Source organism: Amborella trichopoda, chromosome 7, assembly GCF_054954075.1.
Source record: "Amborella trichopoda isolate Santa Cruz 75 chromosome 7, AtrichopodaSantaCruz75HAP2 v2.0, whole genome shotgun sequence".
Taxonomy (NCBI): Eukaryota; Viridiplantae; Streptophyta; class Magnoliopsida; order Amborellales; family Amborellaceae; genus Amborella; species Amborella trichopoda.
Window position 1 is genome coordinate 30,162,746 of NC_142342.1, and position 27,082 is coordinate 30,189,827.

Below are 27,082 nucleotides of genomic sequence, written 5' to 3' on the forward strand. Positions count from 1 at the left end.
ATTATGAGCTATAATTTTCTTTATTATTAATGAAAATCGGGTAGGGGGCCTTCTCCTGTACAAACTTACCAAAAAAAAAAAAACTCTTTGTCTGGACCTAAGGGAAGATGGTAGCCACCACTACAATGTCCAAAGCTCAACTTTGATGGGAGTTCGATGGGGAACACTGGCCCAACAAGTTTTTGGGGAGTGTCAAGAGATCATGAAGGTAATATTCTGATGCGTTATTATGGCCCCTGTGGAGTAGCAACAACAAATAGCATTACACTTAATGTTTTATTTTATGGCATTCAGTTAGTGAAAGAGACATGTGCGGGCTTGTATTGTGTCGTTGAGGACAACTCCCTTTTGTTGTTATCTGGTGTAAAAAGATATGGAAACAACCATGGCACTTAAGGTCTCTATAGCTACATGTGGTGGATTAAGCTTATGGTTTAGATATAGATTTTTGCCATGTCAATAGGGAGGTGAATGATATTGCTGAGTTTTTGGCAAATATAGGTGTTAGTGCTTCTTGTAACTGGCAATTCCTTTCCCATATGACTGCTGTAATTTGTTACCTTATTAATGCAAGCTTATAACCTTGTCAAAATAAAAAACTAAAATAAAAAATCTGCCTTCAAATTTCACTAAAAAAAGCAATTTTTGCATTAGAAAACACCTAAATTGATTATGCCGATCTTAACAATTAGATGTGAAAAGAATTTGTAGTCCTAAATATTCATTTGAAAAGCAAAAACAGTCAAGCCATCGTAAAAATTTCCGACGGAAACAGACCCGAGAACTAGGGTCAATTTAGAGGTGCGGCTTTAAACTTTCTTAACGAGGCCTAAACCACATCATTTAAAAGACTTTTGCCAGAAGGTACAATAAATGACAAAAATATCCCCTGATCCCTGCACTGATTTGGCGGGGTATTTCCGTCCAAATTAACTGGCTCTTTTCTCCCTCATTACCACGCTCGTATACCAACCCCCCACGGTTACCTTCTCATTATTTCGTTCATTGCTCTCATGAATCACACAGCGTCCATTTTCGCTAAAAGGTATGAAAATCACTGTTTTATTAAGAAACTTGTCTCATCTGCATTTCTTTTTGTCTGTTTAGATCTTTCTTGCTCGTTTTATGGTAGTTTGGGTTCTCCCACTCTTGCTTTTTGAATCTGCATTTGTTTATGGTTTGCTGAAATTGGTTGTCTATGTCTCAGTATTTGTAGTTTGAAGAATTTTATGTGCTGTTTGAACTGCCATGGTTCTTCATTTTGGGGGTTATGTGAATTTGAGATTTCCATGCTTTAGTGTTTTGGTTTTATGGTACTTTACTGGTCTTCTCTCCCAGTATGCATCTAGGGCTTGTTGGTAGAGGACCGAGGAGGTTCTCTTGCATTTTTCGCTGTATATTTTGGATTTTACCTTTTGATTTTATTTTTCCACACTTTTGACTGTGGGGGGAGATTACAAAGGATTTGCATCGTTGATGACAGGTGCATTTAGAGTGAATTTGAAAGTTACAATATGTAGCCTTCTGGTGTACTTTTGGTATACGAATCAGTTGTAGGCAAATGAGAGATTCAATATTTATGATTACACTATTTATTGAGCGAGCCAATTTGAGATTTGTAGTGTGAAATTGATTGACAATGATAATCACAATAAAACTGAGGTGAAAGAGTAAATGTTTTTCTGGAGAGATCTCATAAGGTTCTTAGGTTGAAGGACTTGCATCATTTACATGTTTCTTCTAATCGTCATTCTGTTTATTGGGTTCATGAACCCATTAGTGTGGTTCTCCTGCTTGTCCACAGATATACTTCATATTGTGTGAAGTGATCATTTACTTTCTACAACTTTAAATTGCTACTTTATTTACTAGGGTCCTTAATTTGAAGGTTTTTGGTAATGTAGCTACGCTTCATGTTTGCATGTTTTTTAGAGAGAAGTGAAAGGGCATCAGACTTAATTTATGTAATTTTCATTTTATGGCCTGAGGATGAGTGTAGCATCATATGATTATTCAATTTATTGGTGTTGGGTCTCAGAGCTGTGAAGATATTCAAGCTAAGGCAGATTCACCATGTGAATTCATTCTCTTGGACGAGCATCTTGTGGCCTTATCATCTGATTGACATGTGGACTACTGGTGCATTGGAAAAGTGCATTTATTATAAACAAATTCAAAAGGAATATACATGATTATGATGTTTCAATTGATTCTTAGGAGTAGAAAGAGACTTATGACACATTATATGAATCATGAAACCTTAATGATGTGAACAATTGAGAGAAAAGCAAAGTTATTGCGCCTACTAAGGCTATTTATAATCAAGCCATTGAAGCCTGTTTGTCCTGGTGTCCTCAATGTTATAATATCAAATGGATTTATGATTAGTGCAGCTTTGGCATGCACCACATTACGCTTGGTCATAGGATTGATGACTTTGATGGTCATTTCTGTTCATTTCCAAGGTTATTATTTCTGAGGCTGAAATTGCCTTCAATATTCAAGGCCCACAAGATCCAAAGTTAAATGGACATTGGTAGGAGGATGATGTTTAATGTCTCTAAGGTGCTACTAATTGCCCTAAATATGCAATATGACGAGCTGTGTCCATACATTCTATTATTTGAAATAAAATATATATTTATACAGTAAATTCGCTTGATTTATTCATATACGAATGCTTGGTGTAATGGTAGAGTAGATGGCTTCTATGCAAAGTTCCCCAAGTTCACGCTCCACAAAGGGCATTTTTATTATTTTAATTCACAATAAGTCTCGACATGTTGAAATATGTCCAAGTGTCGATGCATGGTGCCAGCTCTTATTTGGAGTGTCGAGGTACCCTTGACAAGAGCGTGTAATGCTTCAATGTTTGCCAAGTATAGAGTGAATTAATAGGTGCGCGTGACTATTGTAATGCCTCAATGTTTGCCAAGTGTAGACTGAATTAATAGGTGCTTATGACTATTGAATGGTTCCTCACTTCATATTGCAAATGAAATTTGGTGCTTTGTGACCTCCATCGAATAATCCCTTAGGCTTCAGCTTAGTGGTAGACATATGGATTTGGGTGAGGGAGGTCAAGGGGTTGAACACTTGAAGTTTGTCCTAGTAAAGCCCAAACAATCTACTCTTAAGTCTCATATATTTGAAAGGCTTTTTTTTGCCTTTTTCTGGAGAACAATTTACTGTGTTGTAGTAATAAGGTATTACATGAGTGTGTCCCCTATAAAAATTAGGAGAGAATGTAAAAGAATATAAACCAAAGGTGTGCATCATAACAAAAACACTACTGAGTTTAAAACAAAATTTTGGGCTTCAACCCTTTTCTGGGCTAGCATATCTATAGTGGCATTAGCTTCCCTTCACACATGCTTACAATGGATTTCATAGAATTTGTCAATGCATTGTCTTGATTGAAGGTATGCTCAAGTCTCTGGGGATAGAAAAAGTTTCGTAAGCCCATGAGATGACATTCTATTAATCCCCCTCCACAAGGAGAGGGAGGCTCCAATCTTGGTCAAAGCATTTTATAAATTCTGGAGGGCCACAACTTCGGGCTGTAGCAGATTTCGTTGGTTTGGTTAGGCCCAAAAAAGGGAGTTTGAGAAAAACGATCTCAGAAAATGCTGCATTTGCAAGGGAAGATCAAGTTCAGTTTGATTAAACACGTTTGAAGGTTTTGGAGGGGCTCTAAAACTAGGATCTCAAGATTCTCAACACCATAAAATCAAGGATGACTAGTTAGTTCAACATGAGTCTTCTCCGGACCCACAACTAAACTCCTTGTGGTTTTATGCCCGAAAGTTCTTATTGGAAGTAATGCCATGTTCCACTTCAAAATGAAATTTATAAATCCCTTTACCAGGACATCTGAAATACATAAATATTGGATAAGGTGCTTTGATGATGGTAATCCTACCTAGTCTTCCAAGCAGCAAGGCGCTACTCAATTTGTTTGACCACCACATACCATTGTGCTTTGTGAGGCTTGTCTATGAGCAATGCCACTCCCAAGTACTTTGGTTGGCAAGGAATCAGTTCCACACTACAATTACTTAACCAGCTTTGAAACAACTTTGAGGTTCTAGTAAATCCCAAACAAAGAAATCTTTACCATGTTGATCTTGAAGCTCGATGCGACTTTGAAGCATCTGAAGAACAACCGAAGGGAGTCGACCTTTTGGAGATTGGCATTGCAAAAGATTAGCATGTCATTTGCATAATGTAATTAGGAGATGTACGGACCACTTTCAGAGGATCTAAAGCCCAGCAGTATATTATTAGCCTTGTAGTAAGTTATTTGGAAACAACTTTGAGATGGACTTACTAAACATTTCCTCCATGATGGTGAAAAGTATGAGGGACATGGATCTCCTTGACAAAGTCCTATAGATGCAAGGAAGAGGCCCTTTGGTGAGCCATTTAATATGACAAAAAACCAAGGGAGGCAGTGGGTCCCCTAATCTAGCTTCTTTCTATACTATCAATGCTCATTTAGAACATCATTTTACCTGTTATATCTCAGTACATGTGGTCATAAGCTTTATCCTAGTTAAGTTTGAGGACGATATCAGCAGACCCAGACTAATACCTATTGTGGATGCATTCATGAGCAATTAAAGCTCCATCTAGAAGTTGGTGACCTTGGACAAAAGCACTGTACAGTGGTGCAATACAAGCAATCGAAGGTGCAAAGGCAACACTTGTAGCATCTAGTTATCGGAACCGTCCACTATAAGTAGCGATTTTGGTTTAGAATTGCGATTTCACGTTTCCCTCAGGGGATCACCGCCAGATCTTGATTCCTAGAAGTTAAAATTTACAATTCCACATTTTTTAAATCTCGTTCTAATGCCTTTGGAATCTAAATTCTACTTCACCAATTTTTGTGTTATAAGTGCACAAGACAAGAAAGGATGGAGTTTGGAATGAATACATTCAAGGGAACTTAGGGGTATCTCCAACAGGCGATAAGATGAGGGAAAGTAGACCTAGGTGGTCCAACCATGAGCAACGTCGACCTAGAACAACACTCATTAGGAGGGTTGATTTGGTTCAAGTGGAAGGCTCTAAAAGGGCACGGAGAAGGCCCAAAAGGACATGGATGGAAGTAGTTAGAAGAGATATGGTGACTTATGATCTGACTGAGGGTATGACCCTTGATAGAGCGGATGGCAGAACATGATTCGTGAAGCTGACCCTACATAATTAGGATAAGTCTTGGATTATAATGATGAGGTGCATAAGCAATGTTGGAGAACAAGCTAGGCGGCGGCTAGGCGATGAGGGGCCTAGGCTCCCTAGGAGGCTCTAGGCGGGAGCCCAGAGACATGGGCACCCTAATGTCATAATTGTTTAAGGGTTTCATTAAATACCAAACCCCTTGGATAGTATATCAAAAAGTGCTAGGCGGGTCCTAGGCGGCTTGGAGGGTTTAGGCCGCCCAGCGCTTAGGCGGGCGCCTAGAACCTGGGTAGCTGCCCAGTTGAAAAAATATACCATTATACCATATTACCAATATACAATATTCCAAATCCAAGTTAAAAAAAAGAAAAGAAGATAAACGTCGAGAAGACAATTTTAATAATCCATATTGTTAAAATAGTGAACTATAAAACCATACAAGTGTGTAGGATATAAAAGTCAACACTCAACACAACAGAAATATACAGAAATTTAGAAAATATACAGTCTAACAAAAGTCAACACTCATGACTCAACACAGCAGTCAACAGTCAACACTCAGCACCAAGAGGCAAGAGTCTTCAGTCGTCATCATCATTCATCATCATCATCATCATCAGAAGGAATATCAATAGCGCAAGCCTCATCATATGCATCAGAGTCGAGACTATCATCATCAGAGTCATCTCCCTCTTCAATATAACGCTCGTCCTCCTCTGTTTCTTTTGAATGTGCCTGTTCCTCCTCGTCTTCTTCTACCTTCCTCTTACTAGTGTGTGCAGTCTGTGCAGATGAGGCCCTAGGAGTCTTGGCTGCTCTACCCTTTTCTTTGTGCTTCTTTGAACTCAAATATTGTATAATTTTCTCCCTGATAGCCTCTGGAACATTTTTACACGGGGCAACATCCCCTTTAATACCGGTAAGGTGTTTTTCTAAACTGGTAAATGTTGCCATTAGTATCTTTTTCACAATAATTACATTTAATACGATTTTTATCACGGGTTATAACCATACTTCCAACCCGGATTATCACTATGACTAGAACTCGGAGAAGATACTTCAATAGAATAAGGCTTATTTTCATCATTTTCTGGTTCTTCTAAATTCAAAGGATGTCTAATCTCATCCCCGAACTGCATCTGGAACCTTTGTACAGGAAGAAACATTACCTCTAACACCAGCAAGGTGTTTTTTGAATCGGCTAATACCCCCATTGGTATCTTTTTCACAAAAATTACTCCTTATACAATTTTTATCATTCGGTTTTGGGTTGTATCCATACTTCTAACCCGGATCACTTCTTCTAGACGTAGCAGAAATAGAGCTATGACAAGGATTTTGTTCTTGTTTTTGTTCTATAGAACTTATATATTGCTTAATCTTCTCTCTGATAGCTTCAGGAACATTTTTATAAGGGGCAACATCCCCTTTAATATCGGCAAGATGTTTCTTAAACCAGTTTATGACTCCCTTTGTATCTTTTTTACAAAAATTGCATCTAATGCAATTTTTGTCATTTGGATTCGGGTTGTATCCATATTTCCAACCCGGCTCTCCACTCTGACTAACTTCTGAAGAAGACATCTCAAAATAAAACGAGCAATCTAAAAAATAAAGCTTTGCACTTACTTTGGTTGCTCGAACTCCAAACTTTGAGAAGCACTTCAATCTAATGAAATGTAGTTTTTTGGATGTTTCAGTCTCTCTAAAAGGGGTTCTTGTGGGTTACGAGTAATCTAAAAAATAAAGCTTTGCACTTACTTTGGTTGCTCGAACTCCAAACTTTAAGAAACACTTCGGCCCAATGAAATGTAGTTTTTTGGAGGTTTCTTTCTATCTAAAAGGGGTTCTTGTGGATTTAGATTTCAAATGAACCTAAAACCCATCGTTCTAAACTTTTATATATTGGAAAAAACGAAAAACAAAAAAAAAAGAAAAAACGAAAACAACAAAAAAAATTTACTTTTTCGCCTCTGAGCGGCTGCTTAGGGCTGGGCGCTAGGTGGTCGTCTAGACGGGTTTCGTACCGCCTAGGTGGCCGCCCAGGGACCACTGCTCAGTTTGGCTGCCTAGGTCTGGGCGATGCGCCCACTTCTGGACCACCTAGGCGCTGGGTGGTTCGTTTTTTTGAACAATGTGAGCAAGAGAGGAGTAGAGAGAGAGAGGGTGGCGTGCCACCTATGAGAGGGATAGACAGAGAGAGCTCAAGACTATGGTGTGTAGAGATGACCCCCTATTAATATATTTTATAGTAGTGAGGCTAGAATTAGGGTTTAGCCATCCTTATGGAGATTCCATCTAGACCATTGATCATAGGTGACCTATGGGATGAGAGATCTTAGCCATATAATCCATAGATCAGCCATCATGATCTAATGAAAGGCGCTAGAACCTTATCCCTCAGCTTTCTTAACGTAAAATTTCATTACATGCTCTCATAAGGCCTTTAGATGGACACAGAATCCCAACAATAACATCCACCATGATTTAATAGAAAACCAACACAAACATCTTACAAAGGAATCACATAACTGGATATTTATGCAAACAAAAAACTAACTGCATGATATAATCAAATGAAACTTTATTCACCCTGTGAAAGACAACAAAATAACAAGATGCAGCAAGATGATTCAAGTGCAAACCAGGAATTAATCAAAATATACTTGGAACATACCAAAATAGTTCAAATATCATTAGATTGAAACAAATAAAATCAATCCCTAACATCCACAGATAAAATAAAGGCATACCCCAAATCAACTATATAAAATGCGGACATAAACTAACTAACGACATATCTTAACAAGAACGAGTAAAACCACCATGTAAAACCACCATCCAAATTAAATTTCACATTTACATAAATAACAAGAGAATTACATCAAGAAGGCACTAGCATTTGAAAATCCTTGGAACTTCATAAAGTACCTAGGGATGTAAAGAATAGACCATGGGTACTGGGATCTTCTGAGGGGTCGCTTCCTCTCCTGAATCTCATTCCAGTGTGCCAGAACACAAGATCTTGATTGCAAGCAATTCCTTGATATCAAGGATATCAATCGGGGAAATCAGCGATCTCAATCCTATCTTAATGGGACACATATCCCTATGCCAAAAATCATTGTTTCTTGAGTAAGCAGAACCGTGATTCCACCAACATGAAATTGAGATTCCTATTCTTTTTGGGTGTGAGTTTCAATGGTACATTTTTTTGGTTCATATACAATGCAGCATGGAACTCCACCTTGGCCGGCCCCATGCTGGTCATACCGGTGCTTGGGTAAAGGAGGAGGGTTATGCTAGGTAGGCAACCAACGAAACTTGGCTACATCTTTTTGTGAATCTTAAACCTATGTTATTGGCAGAACAAGATTCGTGTAGCCGATCCAAATAGTTGGGATAAGGGTCGGATGACGATGATGATCATAATACAATGGAGTGTGGATCTCAATTTTTTTATGACCTACAAACCTACAAACTTTCTAAATGTTATGATTTCCTATATATTTTACAGTTGACAACTTTACACACCTTGTGAATTGTGACTTGTGTCTAGTTTCAAAGAAGGCAACAAGAAAGGGCAAGGAGAGAGAAGGACGAAGTTGGGATGAGTTACAAAGCATAGTTGCGTTGTGGTTCTATTGAGGAATGAGGTCATGAAGAATAAGCTAAAACTTCCTTGGGGCTAGTTCATTGGGTCTGTCCAGCGTCAGAAGGGCTTGTAGCGCTTGATTGTTGGTTAACTAAATTGCTTCACACACGGTGTTGCCTTGTGGGTGATGGAATAACATGTATGCTTCGAAATGTGAGGCCTCTCTTGTGTATAGGTCATTGAGCCACTAGCAATCTTTGATAGAGAAGAGCTATTTGAAATTTTATTTGGCAAATGTCTTACCATTTTTCTTGTTTTGCAAAAGAGAAGTTAGCTATTGGCTACGTTTATTTTTTAGATATAATTTATGGCAACATTCTTAAATTACAAGGTTTTAGGACTAAATTGAAGTTCAATGTTCGAACCTATTCCCCCCCCCAAAAACAAAAAAAATTTAGTTCAGAACTCTAAGCTCCGATACAAGAGCATTTTGGAAAGAACAAATAAGTTCACAAAAGAGGGATAGTGGCGTAAAATACAAAACGTGAGACATTTTCTGATCACCTCATTAAAAAAAAAGATATTAATGAAAGTTTTCCAAATTCTAAATCAATTATTTAATTTCAAGTTGAAAAAGATTCCTTTGACTATATTTTTTGTTGGAGGGAGCAATAAATGGTAGTGTGCTACACAACAAAATTACTTAGTTCTTGTATTGTGCGCCATCAGATACACTCATACGTAAAGCATTTATAATCGAATTTGTTTTACCGGTCTTCTTTTCCCAACAAGAAATTCATCAAACTACACCTAAGATTTGAAAAGACTAGCACTTTACTCTTATTTGTTTTTTATAGGTCTTTTCTCAATGACATGATTCTAATTTACATTGATACTCGGGTTTATGAATTTGGAAAAAGTTAAAAATACTATTAAATGGAACTCACTCCTAGATTGCAAATATAGTGGATAATTGAATGTTGGGAACTTCAATCTTAACAATGTGAAACATGATCCCATCTTGTGAGCGATTCGCCTGTTTACAGATATGGAACTCGATCCCTAAATGTTAGGGATCTCGAAGGCTACATTTGCCCATGTACAGAACTTATTCCCTCAATCATGGAACTTCACAACTAGTATTTAAAAAAGCGTTAGGCGGTCCTAGGCGGCCTGGGGGGTACAAGCCTTCCAACACCTAGGCCGACGCCCAGTAGGAAGAAAAATATCTCTATTGTCTAACAATATAAGTATAAATGTGTAAAATATAAGAATTAGGGATTTAGGGCACATCACAAGTATAGTACACAACACATAGCACACACTCCTCCATACTCCATAAGACCATAACCATAAGTCCATATCCAATTATCCATAGTCTGATAGTCCACACTCCACAGTCCACACATAAAACTTAAAATTTACCAACCAAATTACCAAAGTTACCAAACCAGTGGAACCACAAATCCACAATGCACAACCAAGAGGAGGAAGACAAAAATGAAAGAAATACTTGAAGACTCAAAAGAATCTTCAATCATCATTCATCATAAAAAAAATAGGGTTAGCTGCATCTGCATCATATCCATTGGAGTCAATGGCATCATCATCTTCATGATCTCCCTCCTCGACGTAATGGTGGTTGTCCTCCTTTGTCTCTTCTGAATTTGCATTTGCTTCCTCCTCTTCCTCCTCCCTCATCCTCTGTGAAGAAGATCTAGTGGCCTTAGGAGGGTTTGCTGATAGCCCTGAAGCATCCATGACCATGTCCCATGTCAATCCTTCATGCCCCTCGACCTTATCATCATCAACTAACCACTCCATAACATTGTCCATATTTTTTGATCTGAGGGCGTCTCTCTTATCTCTCTTAACACACCTGTCTTTCAAGAATCGATTATACTTGACATAGACTAGGTCATTGAGCCTCTTTGATTCAAGCTTGTTCTTTTTCTTTGTATGAATCTAAACAAATCAAATGAAACTAATAAATATAAATAATTAAATATATAATAGTAATAGTACAAAACTAATAACTACTAAAGTACTAATACAAATGACCATCTCAAAAGTACTCCAATTTTGCTCACAACCGGACAAGGTAGTGGTTAGGTTTAAGTTCCAAATGGCGAACTTTTGTAAATTTGGAGCACTACACCCATGCTGCACTAATTGGCTGCAATGATATAGAATAAATAAATAATAGAATTATAGAAATGAAACTTGATTACTTGAACTTGATGAACTTAATAATATTATTACCTGGATCAATTTTGGTCCTTTGCCTCATTGCCATTGGACTCTCAAAAGACTTTAATGCGCACTTGTAATTTATCAGCTCATCAGCACATATAATATCCTGGATATCCGGATCAGGGCATCTACACACTTATTAAATCTAGTCATAATTGTGTCATCTGTGTGTATATCCTTATTAAAAGCTAGGTTCAAATAATAACGAATTACATGCAATTGTCGATGTAACTGCCTATCCCTCTTCTCATCAATAATCTCCCAAATAGGCTTATAGCGGCTCTCATCATCATCTAAATTTTGGGCTATCTCTCTCTTGCATCTCTCCATGTCTTCATATATGTAACCCATAGAAGCCTTGTCACTATCAACCATGCGAATGACTTTGACAAGAGGAAAAAATACCTTAAGAGCTCTCTTCACTCCTCGCCAAAAAGCCTTAGAAAGGATAATATCTCTCACCTTCTTCCCAACGTGGTCCTTGGACCACTTGATACTCTCCACTCATTCGAGGTAAACATCTACCTCAATTGGACTCTTCTTGAATGTATGCTATCTAAGCATAATTACCAAGTCGCAAATCTTGTGACCCCAGGCCTCACAATCTCTTTCTTCTTTGTAAATCTACGCATTATGCTGAGGGTGAGATGGTGGCTATAAATGAAATTTGTAACTGACTTTGCCTTCTTCACTGCACCTGATATCTCAGTTAAACCGCCAAGAGCCTCAAGCATGAGGTCTATATAATGTGCTGCACATGGTGTCTAAAAGATTCCTGGGTAATTTATGCATAACAAATTAGCAGCGACAACATTAGGAGCAGTATTATCGGTGACAACCTGTATAATAAACTGCTCCCCAACCTCATTGATTCCCTTCTGCATAATTAGGAATATGTAATGGGCGTCATGGCTATGATCAGAGGCATCAATAGACCTAAAAATAACAGCCCTTAAAGGACAATTCACCAGCAATTCATCTGACTTCTTCTCTTCCTATCACTCCAAGCATTAGTCATAATAGAAACTCCATACTGAGCCCATGCATCTTTCTGAACTTCATCAGCATCCTTCATGACACCGCTTTTTTCAAAAGAGGCTCTGAAAGCTCATATGGGGTTGGGGGTTTCATCCCAGGTCGAAATTGGCTAATTACCTCTACTAAGGCATAGAAGTTGTTTAGGCGAGCGATATTGAAAAGAATGCTCGTCTCATAAAACCATGTAGCAATATAAAAAACTGCTCTATCTTTCTCTTCCTTCTTGATTCTATTTTTAATGGTGGTTTGCTTCTTTGTTTTTTCTCTTGCAACCTCAGGGTCAGACCGGGGCAAAAAACTATCCATAGGGCCTCTAACCCGAGGCTTCTTAGGCCCTGAACTCCCAGAAGTGATTACAACTCCCTTTCCATTTCCCTTAATCATGGATTGTTGTTGTTTTACCTCTTGACATCCCTCCCTCTCCTAATCACTGTCATCATCATAACTGACCTGAACCCCAGACCTCATGTCTGCTATGGATGCATGTCTCTCATCTTTTTCATTTTTACAAGACTCAAAAAATTGTTTATTTCATCTTTAACAACATTAGGAGTTTTTTACATGGGGCAACATCCTCTCTGATACCTGTAAGATGTTTCTTGAATTGGTTTGTGTCCCCTTTTGTATCCTTTTCACAAAACTTGCATCTTATGCATATTTTATCCAAACGATTTGGGTTGTAGCTATATTTCCAATTTGGATCACCACTTCGATTAGATCCCGAAGAAGACATCTCAAAATAATACAACTTATACAAGCAATAAAAAAAATCACTAACTTTGATTGCTCGATCTCCAAACTTCCACCTCTAAGATGTTTCTAAGGACTCAAAATCTATTAAAAAACCCTCTAATAGGTTTATAAAACATCCAGAATTAAATCTAATATCAATAGGTGATGCTTAGATCAATTTTTCATAACTTTGAGAAACTCTTCAATCCTATGGAAATCACGAGAAACGAGTTTTTTGGGCCTTTTTTTTTCTCTCTAAAATAGGCTCTAATGGGTTTTAGGTTTTAAATGGAAAAACCCACAATTTTGCCCTTTAGTATTAAAAAAATACCCTCAACGAGTAGCATTTCCATCCCTTGGCGGGGTGTAGGTCCTGGGCGGTCGCCCAGGGTTGGCTACTGGGCACCCGCCTTGGCAGGTTCCCTGGCGCCTAGGAATATCCACCTATTTTGGCCGCCTAGGCTTGGGTGATGCGCCCAGGCCTTCTAGACCGCCTAGGCACTGGGCAATCCGCTTTTTAAAACACTGTTCGCAGCTACCTTGCTTCGCGCTTTCGCTGTCTATCCTGAAGCTTTTTTCGCTTTCACCCCAAGGAACTATTGACTGGGCCATTGAGACAAGAGAGCACAAACAATTGAATTGAAGAACCAATTAGAGCCTAATAAAGATTAATGCCATACAAATGGGGAAGATCTTTTGTCTCATATGAAAACAAAGTTGCTGTCCATCGGTCTAAAAGATGAAAACCTACATAGCAAGGCTAGATAAAGAGAAACTAGGATGGATCAAGCACATTAAGTGCAAGCTGCAAACCCCAAGACATCAACCATAAAACCCCAAACTATTCATGCAAATGCCATAGATAGAATACCTTAAAACTTGAGAGAAAATAGAATCCGAGCGAGAGAGAGAGAGAGAGAGAGAGAGAGAGAGAGAGAGAGAGAGAGGTGTGTGGGTTTTAGGGGGAGAAAAAGAGAGGAGAGAGACGATCCAGGCTAGGTATGAGGGAAGGGAGGGAGTGGGTAGAGAGTGTGTGGAAGTGTGAGGAGAGAAATGATAGGCTATTTTAGGCTTTCTCCGTCTTTCTTGAGAGTCACGGAGTGGTTTGTGACTTTCCCCATCTTTCCCTGTTGACAGGGAAAGATGGGGAAAATATTCACTTTAGCTTTTACTCAAACAAATTAGCAAAATAGATAAGAGATTAGGAAAGGAGGAAAAAGTATGAAGGTTTCCCCTCTTTTCCTGATTACCAAATAGGGCCTTATTTTCTTCTGCATTGGACTTCATAATTATATGAATGTGACTGTTCTATTTAGGGCACGCATTGGCTATGCAGAGTTTTACTTTCTTATCATGTTATTGGTTGCTTATTTTGATCGTATTTTATTCTTCCCAAACATTGCTATGATTTGAAATGATTATCACTTTTTTGCCATAAAGTGCTTATATTTTCTTTGCAATGTCTTTTAATGTTGGCTTAGCATTTCTGGTCTTCCACAGGAATCACTTTGCAGATTAGAAAAACCATTTTGCTTGAGCATCTGCTGATGCTTTGCTAACGTTTCATCAAATTGACTTTGTATTTGGATGATTCTAAATTGTGTCAAGTTTTCTTGAAATTTATGCCACTCTGTAAGGCAAATTTTTGTCTGATATACTTTGCTTGCCTCTATTCAATAAGAAAGAAAAGAAGAAAGAGAACTTGTTTTGATGTATTCAATTTCTCATGGTTGCAGGAATGGCAACTTGTGGCAACAATTCGTTGGATGAGGATAATATGGGGAAAGTCCCAGTTACATATCCAAGGGGATCTAGGTCTTGGGGATCAATTTCAGGTGGTCATGGCCAATCACTTTCAACCAGTGGTAGTGTAGGTTCTCCATCCAATCGAAGTGAACCAGCAACAACCACAGCTGCAACTGAAAGCACATTTGTTAGGTTAAACCATCTGGATTTTCATGATGATGATGCTGGGTCTCCTGTGCCCTCAGGGTTTGCTTATTTTACTGATCTTTTATTTTTTTGCTGTTTGTTACCTTCAAGTAGTTAATGGATTTTCATGAATAAATAAGCAAGCATCACAATGCTCACTATTGTATCTGCTATTCACTTTGGTGGTTAAGACACTATTTTCATATGAATAGGGGAAAGAAGAAAAAGCGAGGCATGAGACCTGTAGGTGCTGATAAAACTGGGAGGGGACTTCGCCAATTCAGCCTGAAAGGTAATGTGACCATTTAATTTCCGATTCTTGAGAGCATTGTCAGTGTCATCAACTACAGGATGCAGATTCGATGCGGTTGGGGGTCCGATGCAGGATGTGGCTTGAGGGGGCACATATAGGCGATGTAGTCATTGATTTAAAAAAAATTAGAAAAATTATAAAAATTATAAAAAATATAAGAATGGATAAAAAAACACAAATATGTCATTTATGTGATATAAGAAATTTTTAACTAGTAGTTTTCTCTAATAGACTAGCTGTCTGAGTCCCTTGATAGCCTGATAGTCTAATAAAGAGTAACATAGAAATGTAATCCATTCCATCCGAATAGACAATTAACACTTTAATATCACATCCAATACCAAAAATACTTCACAATCACAAGTTTACAATCACAACCTTGCATTCACAACCTAAACGTAACTTAAACTCCAATGGCCAAAAGTTCATAACATATGATATATAAAATATTAGAGATAGACACTCAACCTTAGTAAATCATTGTGCCAACTCTGAACTCTCAAGTTTCAGATAAGTCATGGGATCCATCATGTACATCTCCCCCATTCGAACCCTCCTCCACATACACTTCTTCCTCCAATGTTTCCTACGAGTCAACCTCCTCCTCCTCGATCTCTGGAACCAATGACGATGTGGATATTCTTCCTTGTGATCTAGTGCCAGGCCATACTTATTCAAATGCAATTGGGTGAACGGTCATGCACTTCAAATACCTCTCCCATAGGCGTTCAATGTATCGGACATAAACGAGATCATTCAAACTTTTGCTGCTCTGGCTGTTCCTTGGTTTGGGATGGAGTTGTGGCACAAAGCATGAATACAATCAATGAGTCAATGAAGAAAAGATGTTACTTAATCTTACCATTTCCTAATGCATTTCTATTTTATTACAATTAGATTCTATTAAATTTGAAACTAAGGAAAAAAAGTACTAACATGCTCCAATGCTCTCTAGTTGCACTTGCAACCAGATGAGCTACATGTGAGGCTCAACACTTGAATATTATACATTTGGATATTTGGTGTCTCGCTTCCATAAAAGGCCAACACTCAGCTGCATATTAGTTTAGATACTCGAGTTTAATACAACTATAACAAAGAAAAAAAGAGGCAATAAAAGTTAGCAAATTTTAGTGAAATTCAAAATTTCAAACTTCAAATTTTAAAGTTTGCATTTTTTTCGTTTACTTGGTTGTGTGGTATCCTTGTTCCGAATTGTGATATCGTGTCCAAAGTTCCCAAGTGCACACTTGAACTTGATCAACTCATAACTTTGGATTTCATCTTGTGTAGAAGGTCCAGGGACCAAATTCTTGAGTACAACTTAGAACCCTCCATTTATTTTAAGATTCGATTCAATGAAGGGTACTTGTAATGAAGAGATGGATTAAAAAAGAACCCAATTGCATGGAGGATCCAATCTCCTATCTACAATCTTAATTATGGGTTTGTATTTGGTCTCATAAATTTTCATTTTTATCTTTTCTTTCACCTAATCATGGCCTGATGTATGTAGCTTACTAGCTCGTGGCGGGCTTGCATCTCCATTCATCAATCGATCTGCTTTCACTAAAGGGTGAGAAATGTCCAAGGAATAGTAGCATTGGTTCTAAATGGATGTCCTAAGAACAATTTTGTTTTCTTTTCTCCCATCTTGATGCCTTGACCACTTATTTCTGTTGCACTTCTCTGAAGTGAACATGCTCCTCAGGCTATCTTTTTGCTTACATAGGCTCTAAAGGGTGAGAAATGTTGTGGTGAATCTAGTGACTCCTGTTTTCACTATCTCTCTCTTTTTTTGTAAACTCTCTCATCATGCTTAAGACTATGGTATGCTTATAATAAAACTAATGACAAACTTAGCTTTGGTGATTGGCCCTTTAACTATATACGTCTTCCCTATGTCCTCAAACATGAGATCAAGACAATGAGTTGCACAAGGAGTCCAAAACATATGCATAATCTTCAAAGTCAATAGATGCCTAACTGCGGAGTAATTGACAACATTGTTGGTGATAATTTATGTCACATTTTCTTCCCCAACAAAATCTAGAATTTCATCCATCGAACTGCATAAGTAAGCTGCATCATGTGACCTACCGATACATAAATAGACTTCTCATAAAGAGTACCTAAGGGACAATTGACCAAAAAGTTTATAAGTGTACGTGACTTTCCATCGGACCACCAATCACACATGATGGTCACCCCGTACTTCTCTTGCCCTTTTTTGAGAACTCAAAATGTTTTTCACATCGTTCACTGCATCCTTCAAGAGAGCCCCCTTGAGCTCATGAATGAAAGGGAATTTTGAGCCTGGGTCCATATTGCCCAATTGTCTTGACCATAACCTTGAAGAAAGTGAGGTGCACGATATTGAAAGGAATACCAGGTTAATAAAACCACTTGGCAATGTATTGACAAATATTATGCTTATGTTCTTTCTTGTATCTATTTTCAAGTGTGGTTTGTTTTGTTTTTTTCCTCTGATGCTCTACCACAACTTCGGGATTCGGAGTACAAAAGAATTCCTTGGCCCCTTAGTGAGAGGCCTTTCATACCCTACTTTTCCACCAATATTTATAACCATCTCGCTTATAATTCTATGTCCACTTCTAACTTCAGAGTCTTCATCTTCTTCATCATCATCGCACGTGAATTTCATCTGAAATTCTTCTTGTTTCATTGCTTTCTTTTCTTTTTATTTTTTGAGGTTATCCAAATATGCCTTAATCTCTCTTCTAGTCTCATTTGTTGCTTAAGGGCATGCCTTCACATTCTTGGTAATTCTGGCAGGATGTTTTTGCCAAAAAATACACGCCATATATGTTTTCTCACATAGCATACTGACAAAAAACACTATTTCAATCCTTTGGATTGTTTAATCTAAAATATTTCCATGGCGTCTCTTTGTTGCTTGATGAAGAAGAAGACATTGTCCCCCTAAATAAAGGTAATATAGGAAATAAAACTCACCGAAAATGATCATATGAGGTTCTAGAACATCTGATTCCAAAACCCAAATCAAAAGAAATTTTGATTTCTTGGATTTAATCTCCAAGGCCTTGAATCGTTTGAATACTCGTTGAATTTTCATTGTAAAACCTTCAAAATGAAGTCTTAAGATGATATCGAACAATCCACCCTAGAGTCAAGAAGAAACCCCAATTTGTTTTTCAAAAGTTTTGGGAGCACACAAATTTTTACCCCTTTTTTTCTTTCAATCCCCTTAGAACCATGGAGGCATGGTCTTAATGGTTTTTGGGGATTTTATATAGGGTTTATATACAACACCCCTCCCCCAAACAACACAACCCCATCCTCTCAAAACAAAAAAAAAAAAAATCCCTTTTCGGTTGGAAATTATTGTTCTGCTCCTGCTCATGGGCAAAATTTCTGCTCATGAGTAGGGGTGCATATGCGGCACATTGGCCCTTGTGCGATGTGGCCACATTATGCAGTCGATGAGCCACATCTTGATATACTGCATATGTGGCCGCATTTGATAACACTGGCACTTATTATATTTTGCTTTCTTGGTACAAAGTTATTTCTAGAATGGTTGGCTGATCGTTACCTAATAGTCACCTTGTTTATATATTAATACCGGATAGGGTGCTGTCTGGCAGGTGCATACTATTCATTGATGAATTATTTAAAAGTGAAGTCTCATGCTCAATAATGTTGTATAGTCTGTTAATTGTTTTTGTTTTTCTTCTCCATTTAACAATGAGTCTAATCTTTTCATTATCGCACCATTTCCTTTTTTTTTTTTTCTTAGTTTGTGAGAAGGTAGAGAGCAAAGGCAGAACCACCTACAATGAGGTAAAATATTTTACTGTTTTTTACTCTAATGGTGTTCTGTATTTCATTCAAATCTATTTGTATGAAATCTTTTTACCATTAATTACTTTTAGGAAGTTGAATCAAGTCTGGATGGAATTACGAAGATGTGTGCACTTTATTCAAATGTGTATGTCAATAAATCAAAGGCAGTTCAATTGGTGCTGTAAAAGTCTCAGGTTGGACTTAGAATTGCAAAGAAAAATAGTGCACAGATCTGGCGGTGGATGTCTGTATGCATATGAAATCAGTTTAATGAATTTGCACATTTTTTGGAAGTAGTAGACACAGGTGGCACACTGATTTTTAGTCATGCATCATAGGTAACAACCATACAAAACATGTCTATTTATTACCATGGGTGCCTTTATAGCGATGTTATTAACCCTGAGCTTGAACAATTGTTGAAAATTTGGTTATCATCTATGACCCACCCGATGGGGTTGAGTGGTTGCTCTAACTCAGTCACTTCATTCTGTAATTTTCACCTTTCTTGAGGTGAGAATGAGAATTTGATTAGAACTGGTGCAGTATCCTTTACAAACCATGAGTGTTTTAAGTCAAATTACATAATTTAATGGAAATTTCGTGGTAATTTGAAGATATTTTACCATCATTGAGATTATACATTTTAATCTTTGTTTATATACTCATATTTTTTAAATTGCAAATACTATTTTTAGAAGCTGCCGGAAGTAGGCCGAACCTTTGAACTGGTTGGTCTAAAGCTTGACTGGAATCCTCATTGATTTCAAATCCGTTCTAATTTGGAATGTATACTCAGACATGAGGATGTGTACTCAGATTAGAACTTGTGGCATATTCTTCTGACAATTGGGGTTATAGAGGCTCGCACTTTGGTCTGAGTCCAAAAGATAATTTCAAACATTGTAGCGGTACACTTTTATGGCCTAAAGAAGCTCAGGATTCCCCTTTACAGATGAATTCAAAATATAAAAAAAGTCCCTTTACTCAAATCTATTGTTTAAATGGATTTGAAGTTACCCCTTGTTTAAGAAGATTTGAAGTACCACTGCCTTTTAATTATGTACCTCATACCCATGTCTGCAGCTAGTTGATCCACTTTGAGAACTTTCGTGGCATTTGAGTAAATATAAGCATTATATGTTGTTCCATAGCAAGCATATCATTGACAAACCACTGGTCAGGCAGACACCCATTTAAAACCTCTGTCGCAGCTTGTTTACAATTCAAGGAGCTTAACTGTGATAAGGAAAGGAGAAAGTTCGCCTACTTGAAATTTGTGGAGCCAGTGATTCAGAAATCCGAAAGGCCTAGGCGCATCGCCCAGGCGGCCAATCTAAGCGGTCGACCCTGGGTGGCCGCCTAGGTGATACGGAACCTGCCTAGGCGAGCGCCCAACGCGCAGCCCTGAGCGGCCGCCCAGGGGAGGAAATAAATTTCGGTGGGGGCAATTTTGGTCATTTTTTTTGTATTAAAGTGCCAACAATTAGTGTTTTAGGTTCATTTGAAACTTAAAACTTATTGGAGCCAATTTTAGAGAGAGAAAGCCCCAAAAAAACTAAGTTTTGGTGAATTTTTTAGGATCAAAGTTTTTCTCAAAGTTAACAAAATTGATCAAAACATCACCCACATCACCCATTGATCTTAGATTTACGTTTTGATGTTTTTGCAAAGTTATTAGGGGTTGAGTATTTTGAGGTGGAAGTTTGAAGATTGAGTAATCAAATTCAAAGTAAGTGATTTTTTTTTTATTGCTTTAGTAAATTGCATTATTTTTGAGATGTCTTCTTCGGGATCTAATAGGAGTGGTTATCCCAGTTGGAAATATGGCTATAACCAGATCCTAATGATAAGTTTTGCACAAGATGATAGTTTTGTGATAAGGAAACAAAAGGGGGCATAAACCGGTTCAAAAAATATCTTGTCGGTATCAGGGGGGTGTTGCACCATGTGAAAAGACTCCTGATGCTGTTAAAGAGGAAATAAACAATTTTTTGAACATGGTAAAAATGAAAAAAGATGAGAGATTTGCCTTTATAACAGAGATTAGGTCTGGAGTTCGAGTCAATTATGATGATGATGATAGTGATGAGGAAAAGATTGGGGAGGGATATCAAGAGGTTGAACAATCCATTAGTTAAGGGAAGGGGAAGGGAGTTGTAATTGCTTCTGGTTCTGGGACTAAGAAGCCTCGGGTTAAAGGCCCTATGGATAGTTTTTTACCTCGGCCTGACCTTGAGGTTGTAGGAGAGAAAACAAAGAAGCAAACCATCATTGAAAATAGAATCAAGAAGAGTGAGATAGAGCTGCGTTTTATCTTGCTACATGGTTTTATGAGGCTGGCATTCCTTTCAATACCGCTTGCTTAAGCAGCTTCTATGCTGCGGTAGAGGCAATTGGCCAATTTGGCCTTGAGTTGAAGCCCCCAACCCCATATGAGCTTTCAGAGCATTTTTTAAAAAAGGCAGTGAGTGTCACGAAGGAAACTGTAGAACTTAAGAAGGATGCATGGGCTTAGTATGGGGTTTCTATTATGACTGATGCTTGGAGTGATAGGACGAGAAGAAGTCAGATGAATTTGCTTGTGAATTGTCCTGTGGGGACTTTTTTTTTGAGGTCTATTGATGCCTCTGATCATATCCATGATGCCCATTACATATTTCAAGTTATAAAAGCATCTTGTTGTACAGGTTTTCACAGACAATGTTGCTCCTAATGTTGCTGCATCTAATTTGTGGTGCATAGCCTATCCTAGAATCTTTTGGACACAATGTGCAGCGCATTGTATAGACCTCATGCTTGAGGTTCTTGGCGGTGCAGTGAAGAAGGTCAAGTTAGTTACAAATTTTATTTATAGCCACCATCTCATCCTCAGCATGATGCGTGCCTTTACAAAGAAGAAAGAGATTGCGAGGCCTGGGGTCACGAGATTTGTGACCTGGTACTTATGCCTAGATAGCATACATTTGATGAGAGTGCAGTTGAGGCAAATGTTTACCTCGGATGATTGGAGAGCATGCAAGTGTCTGACCAACCTAATGGTTGCCTAGGATTAGGTTGAGAAGAAGGTGAGAGATATTATCCTTTCTAAAGCTTTTTGGCGAGGGGTGAAGGACGCTCTTAAGGTATTTTTTCCTCTTATCAAAGTCCTTCACATGGTTGATAGTGACAAGCCTTCTATGGGCTACATATATGATGCTATGGAGAAACGCAAAAGAGACATAGCCCAAAATTTAAAAGATGACGAAACCCGCTACAAGCCTGTTTGAGAGATTATTGATGAGAAGTGGGATAGACAAATACATTGGCCATTGCATGTAGTTGGTTATTATTTGAACCCAATTTTTTTTATATTGAGAAGGATATGCAAACAAATGGCACAATTATGAATGGATTTAATGAGTGTGTAGATGTGCTAGTCTCTGATCCTGATATGCAGGATGTTATATGTGCTGATGAGCTGATAAATTACAAGTGCGCATTAAAGTTTTTTGGGAGTCTAATGGCTATGAGGCAAAGGACTAAAATTAATCCAGGTATTAATAATATTAAGTTCATCAAGTTCAAGTAATCAAGTGATTCTATTATTTATTTATGATTTTTTTCTATATCTTTGCAGCCCATTGGTGGAGCCAACATGGGTGTAGTTCTCAAAATTTACAAAAGTTGGCCATTCGGATCTTAAACCTAACCATTTCTTCATCCAGTTGTGAGTGCAATTCGAATACTTTCGAAGGGGTAAGGTCGAAACTAAGGGTAATTTATATAATTTTATAAATAATACATAAAATAGTGATATTAGATTTTAATTAGTTTCATTTGATTTTGTTAGATTCATACAAAGAAAAGGAACATGTTTGAATCAAAGAGGCTCAATGACCTAGTCTATGTTAAGTACAATCGATTCTTGAAGGACAGGTTTGTTAAGAGAGATAAGAGAGACCCCATTAGATAAAAAAATATGGACCATGCTATAGAGTGGTTAGTTGATGATGATGAGGTCGAGGGGCATGAAGGATTGACATGGGACATGGTCATGGATGCTTCAGGGACATCAGCAGACCCTCATAGGGCCACTAGATCTTCTGCACAGAGAACAAGAGTGGAGGAAGAAGAGGCTGATTCAGAAGAGATGGAGGAGGACGAGGACGACCAATATGTCGAGGAGGGTGACGACTCTGTCGACTCCGATGAATATGATGCCAATGCAACTGACCCAAGATTTTCTGATGATGAATGAATGATGAATGTTGAATAATTATTAAACTTTGAAGTTTGAACTTTGATTGAAGTATTGAACTATTGAACTATTCAAGATTCTTTTGAGTCGTCAAGTATTACTTTCATAGTTTCATAATTCAATTTTCTTTTCTTCCTCATGGTTGTGTACTGCAGTATTGGTTTGATACTATTTGGTAACTTGGTTTGATAATTTGGTTGGTTGGAAAGTTTTAAGTTTTAATTGGATATGGAGTATGAACCGACTTATCGATTATGGTTATGCTTATGGAGTGTGTGCTAAATGCTAATATGTAGTATAATTTGAATTATGTACTGCAATACATATAACTGATACTGACATAACTGCAAAATCCTTTTTGGATTCAACTGGGCCGCCCAGGTTCTAGGCGCTTGCCTGGGCGCCCGCCTAGGCCGCTGGGCCGCTTGGACCGCCCAAGCCTCCTAGGACCCGGCTAGCGCTTTTTGAAACACTGCGTGTAGCTTAATCATGACCAAGGCTCCGGGTATTGGATGGAAGTTTCAATATTCATCATTTATTGACTTTCTGTGCCTGTTTCTATTATCAAATGTTCCAAACTTTCCTAGTAAACCATAATCCAATTCTATATTAATCTCATAAAAAACACTCAGTGTAATAGTTTAGTCCTCTGAGGTTGGGCATCTTATAAGCCATTAGTATCATCTTTAAAATTTGGGAACAATTGGTTTGGTCATGTCAAAAAGCTTATACCTACTTCGGCATCTAAGGAAGTATCTAAATATCAGCTTTACATGACCTACCCACTATTCTGATAGACTATTGTCACTATTGCTCTTCAACCTCTGTCTCTTAGGAATTAAAGAAAATACGAGGCATTCACCAAATTTCTAGGGTGGGGGCTTTATTTATAGCCATACTAAAACAGCCTCACAAGCCCTTTGCTTTTTTCCCAAGAATCACGGCTCAAAAGAAGTAGCCCAACTAGGAGAGATGCAAAATCAATACCATCTAGGTAAGATTATGGGACATTTTCTGCTGCATATTACTCTTTATAAATAAGAGAATGATGGTGTGCTCACCTCGGATTTAGCTGCTTGTGCTGCCTCACCTCAAAATCGACTTTCACAATGGCCCTAAAAGACTTCAAATGACTTTCAGATCATTCTCTAACCAATATTTAATTTGGAGCTCTGAAAAGCTTCCAAACCAGCTAGATCCATCATTCAAATTTATGATCCATAGGTTTTGGGGAGGTGGTGGTTTGGAGGCATTCTTGGAGCTCCAAATCATTTTAGATTAGCTATGTATCTATGACTAATATTCTATATTTTTATTTAAAATTTCTATTTTTGTTATATACTAATTACACCGGCAATCTCGAACCAGGGAGCTTCTGGCAAGGGGTGATCCCCTCCTTCTACTCCTGCTTCGGGAGCCGGACCCACTTGCTCCTGGTACCATGTATTGGATGAAAGATCATGTGACACTTTCTTTTCCATTGCTTTTATTGTATAATCAATGAGATATCGGAGATTTATTCCACAGTCATGAATTGCTCATTGTTGCGGGCCCTTTTGTTCTTTATACTGGTGGTCATCATGTCCATTTAGGTTTACTTTTCTAAACAGCTTTCTGCTGGGAGTGGTGGATTTTGTGAAGATATACGTTGTATTACCTCCGGAAATCGTGTTCTGGCAATATTAGCCTATGTTGGTAAATGGCTTTTCACAGGTTGCCGATGAACTGGTAGCTGAATTTGCAAATCCTAGTGCTAATCTTGGAACTCCGGACCAGGTTAGATGCATTATGATTTGACTGGAAACTGCTGGGGTCTTGGCTATGGGAATTAGTTTTGGATTAGGTGGCAATCTTTATTTTGAAAATTTTCTGTTTTTTGGTTGGCTCATTGAAAATTTTCTTTAACAGCAACAATATGATGAAAAAAATATTCGGAGGAGGGTGTACGATGCCTTAAATGTTCTCATGGCAATGGATATTATATCAAAGGATAAGAAAGAGATACAATGGAAAGGGTTGCCACGCACCAGCCTGAATGATATGGAAGAGCTAAAGGTTTGAATTGATGATACCTTTGCTTGTTGACATCTAGTGTGCTTGATTCCCTAAGCTTAAACATGGACCAAGTGTGCAGGTTCCTTATACATACTGGAAAATTGTCAGACATTAATTGTGTCTTTTGAATCTACACTCATTTTTAACTTTAAAATCTGAAATGTATTTTGATATCCTGGCAGCAAGAACGCATTGCAATACGAAGCAGAATAGAAAGGAAGGCTTCTTATTTGCAGGAACTAGATGAACAAGTGAGACTGTTTTCGCCCCGTCTTTCCTATCCAATTGTTGGAATTTGGAAATTCTTATATGATTGTGTGTACGCTTCTTTCATACTGGTACTCATGGGCAGACTGACTCTTATCATTCTCAAATGAAGTTTTACTTAACCACACCTTGATGTTTGATCATGTCTTAAAGATAGTAGGCCTTCAAAATTTGGTTCGGAGGAATGAACAGTTATATAGCTCAGGAAGCACTCCTTCAGGTGGAGTGGCCTTACCATTTATCTTGGTTCAGGTAATCTCGCTCTGTTCAATTTGTAATATTCTCTCATCTACTTTGCCTGTTTTGAGGTTTGCACATTATTTTTATGTTGCAAGCCTTTGATAAGTTGTATAACCTGATTATGTCATACTCCTTTTTATGCACACACACATGGATGATAATGCTGCATTCTTTGGTGGATTCCTGACTTAACCATCACCATAATCCCTTCCCCTTTTTCACTCCCTCCGTCATCCTAGAAAAAAAATAGAAAGAAAAATAAAATAACAAAAATATTGCCATCATTCATAGAATAAGAGAGGATTAATGCAAAAATCAGATCCAAAAATCAAAGAAGTTTGTTATCTGTAACCCTTAGGTGCCCAGGATGTTGCTGTTGCAGCTGCAGCACCATACTGTTGGTTAATGTACTTAAATGTTTCTGGTAGATTTTATATATTCTTGTGGTAGTTCTTGTGTTGATTTTCGTCTTATAAATATTTTTCTTTTTTATAAGCCCTTCTAGTCAGACTGTATTCTCCATTCTGTCAACACGCAAACACTCACTTTTAAGAGAAAACAGTGTTTTTCCTTTTACTACTCTGGGGATTTGAAGGGTCAAACCTTCTGAAATCCACTTCTAACAAAAAGCATTCACGTTTTTTTGGAAGGGGTTGGGGTTGGGGGTGGGTGGGGTAGGTTAATGGGAAAACATGATATCAAGAGAAGGCTATTGACAAGCTGGTCCTGCAGTTGGTTGGAACTGTAAAAATTTCATTTCTAAGCATAAGACATCCACATCCATTTGTCAAGCTTTACTCTAAAGGAAAAGGGAATATAAAGGACGAGACTGATCTTGATTTGGCAGAAGACGTCTTCAAAGAACTGGTTTACACTGGAAGGGATTCATCTTAATTTGGCTCAAGATAGCTTGCAGGTATGTTTAGTGGAAGAAATGGAGTGTACCTATTTAGGTTACATGGATTGATATTAATATCACGTCCTATTAATGCTGGATGCTGCTTGCTTTTCATATTCCACCATGCATCCATAAGGAAGTCACTCTCAGCTCATACGCCTCACTGATAAGATGATGTTAGGCACCATCACGATGGATTTGGATAAGGGCCCTTGCCATTAATGGATTGGATATAGTTCTTGCAGAACCGGTGGTTGCCAGGTATTATTTGGAGAACCAGGTGATTCATCTTACTGTAGTTGATTTGAGTAACATTAGTTAACAATTTATTTTTGAAGCCTTGAGTAGGCTGCTTTAACAACAACAGTGGCCAACAGGGTGTTGCATTTTTTCAACATGCAGTTCTTTGGGAGTAGACCTTTTAAACTGATACAATGGATGCATCATATCAGTGTTTTAAAATGCGGCCGCATCATGCGGGATGCGCTCGCATCTGCATCGCAA

At 38.0% G+C, this 27,082-nt stretch overlaps 1 protein-coding gene and 1 long non-coding RNA gene across 5 annotated transcripts in view; both read left to right on the forward strand.

Moving 5' to 3' along the window:
• Positions 1 to 837: 837 nt before the first annotated feature.
• LOC18438653 (transcription factor-like protein DPB) overlaps positions 838 to 27,082 on the forward strand; it is a 39,078-nt gene continuing 12,833 nt past the window's right edge. Inside the window, exons 1-8 of one of the 4 annotated variants that reach the window (XM_006848837.4) lie at positions 838 to 1,045; positions 14,542 to 14,797; positions 14,950 to 15,029; positions 18,832 to 18,875; positions 24,832 to 24,894; positions 25,027 to 25,173; positions 25,356 to 25,424; positions 25,594 to 25,692. In XM_006848837.4, coding sequence (XP_006848900.1) covers positions 14,544 to 14,797; positions 14,950 to 15,029; positions 18,832 to 18,875; positions 24,832 to 24,894; positions 25,027 to 25,173; positions 25,356 to 25,424; positions 25,594 to 25,692 — 756 coding nt within the window. In that variant the 5' untranslated portion in view covers positions 838 to 1,045; positions 14,542 to 14,543. Of the gene's footprint in view, positions 1,046 to 14,541; positions 14,798 to 14,949; positions 15,030 to 18,831; positions 18,876 to 24,728; positions 24,895 to 25,026; positions 25,174 to 25,355; positions 25,425 to 25,593; positions 25,693 to 27,082 lie in introns of all 4 variants that reach the window. The other 3 variants (XM_088872228.1, XM_088872227.1, XM_088872229.1) reach the window with 3 other exon arrangements.
• On the forward strand, positions 22,316 to 22,534 carry LOC148781324 (uncharacterized). The gene is made up of 2 exons (XR_016059404.1): positions 22,316 to 22,414; positions 22,498 to 22,534. It is a non-coding gene; the product is annotated as an uncharacterized LOC148781324 (long non-coding RNA).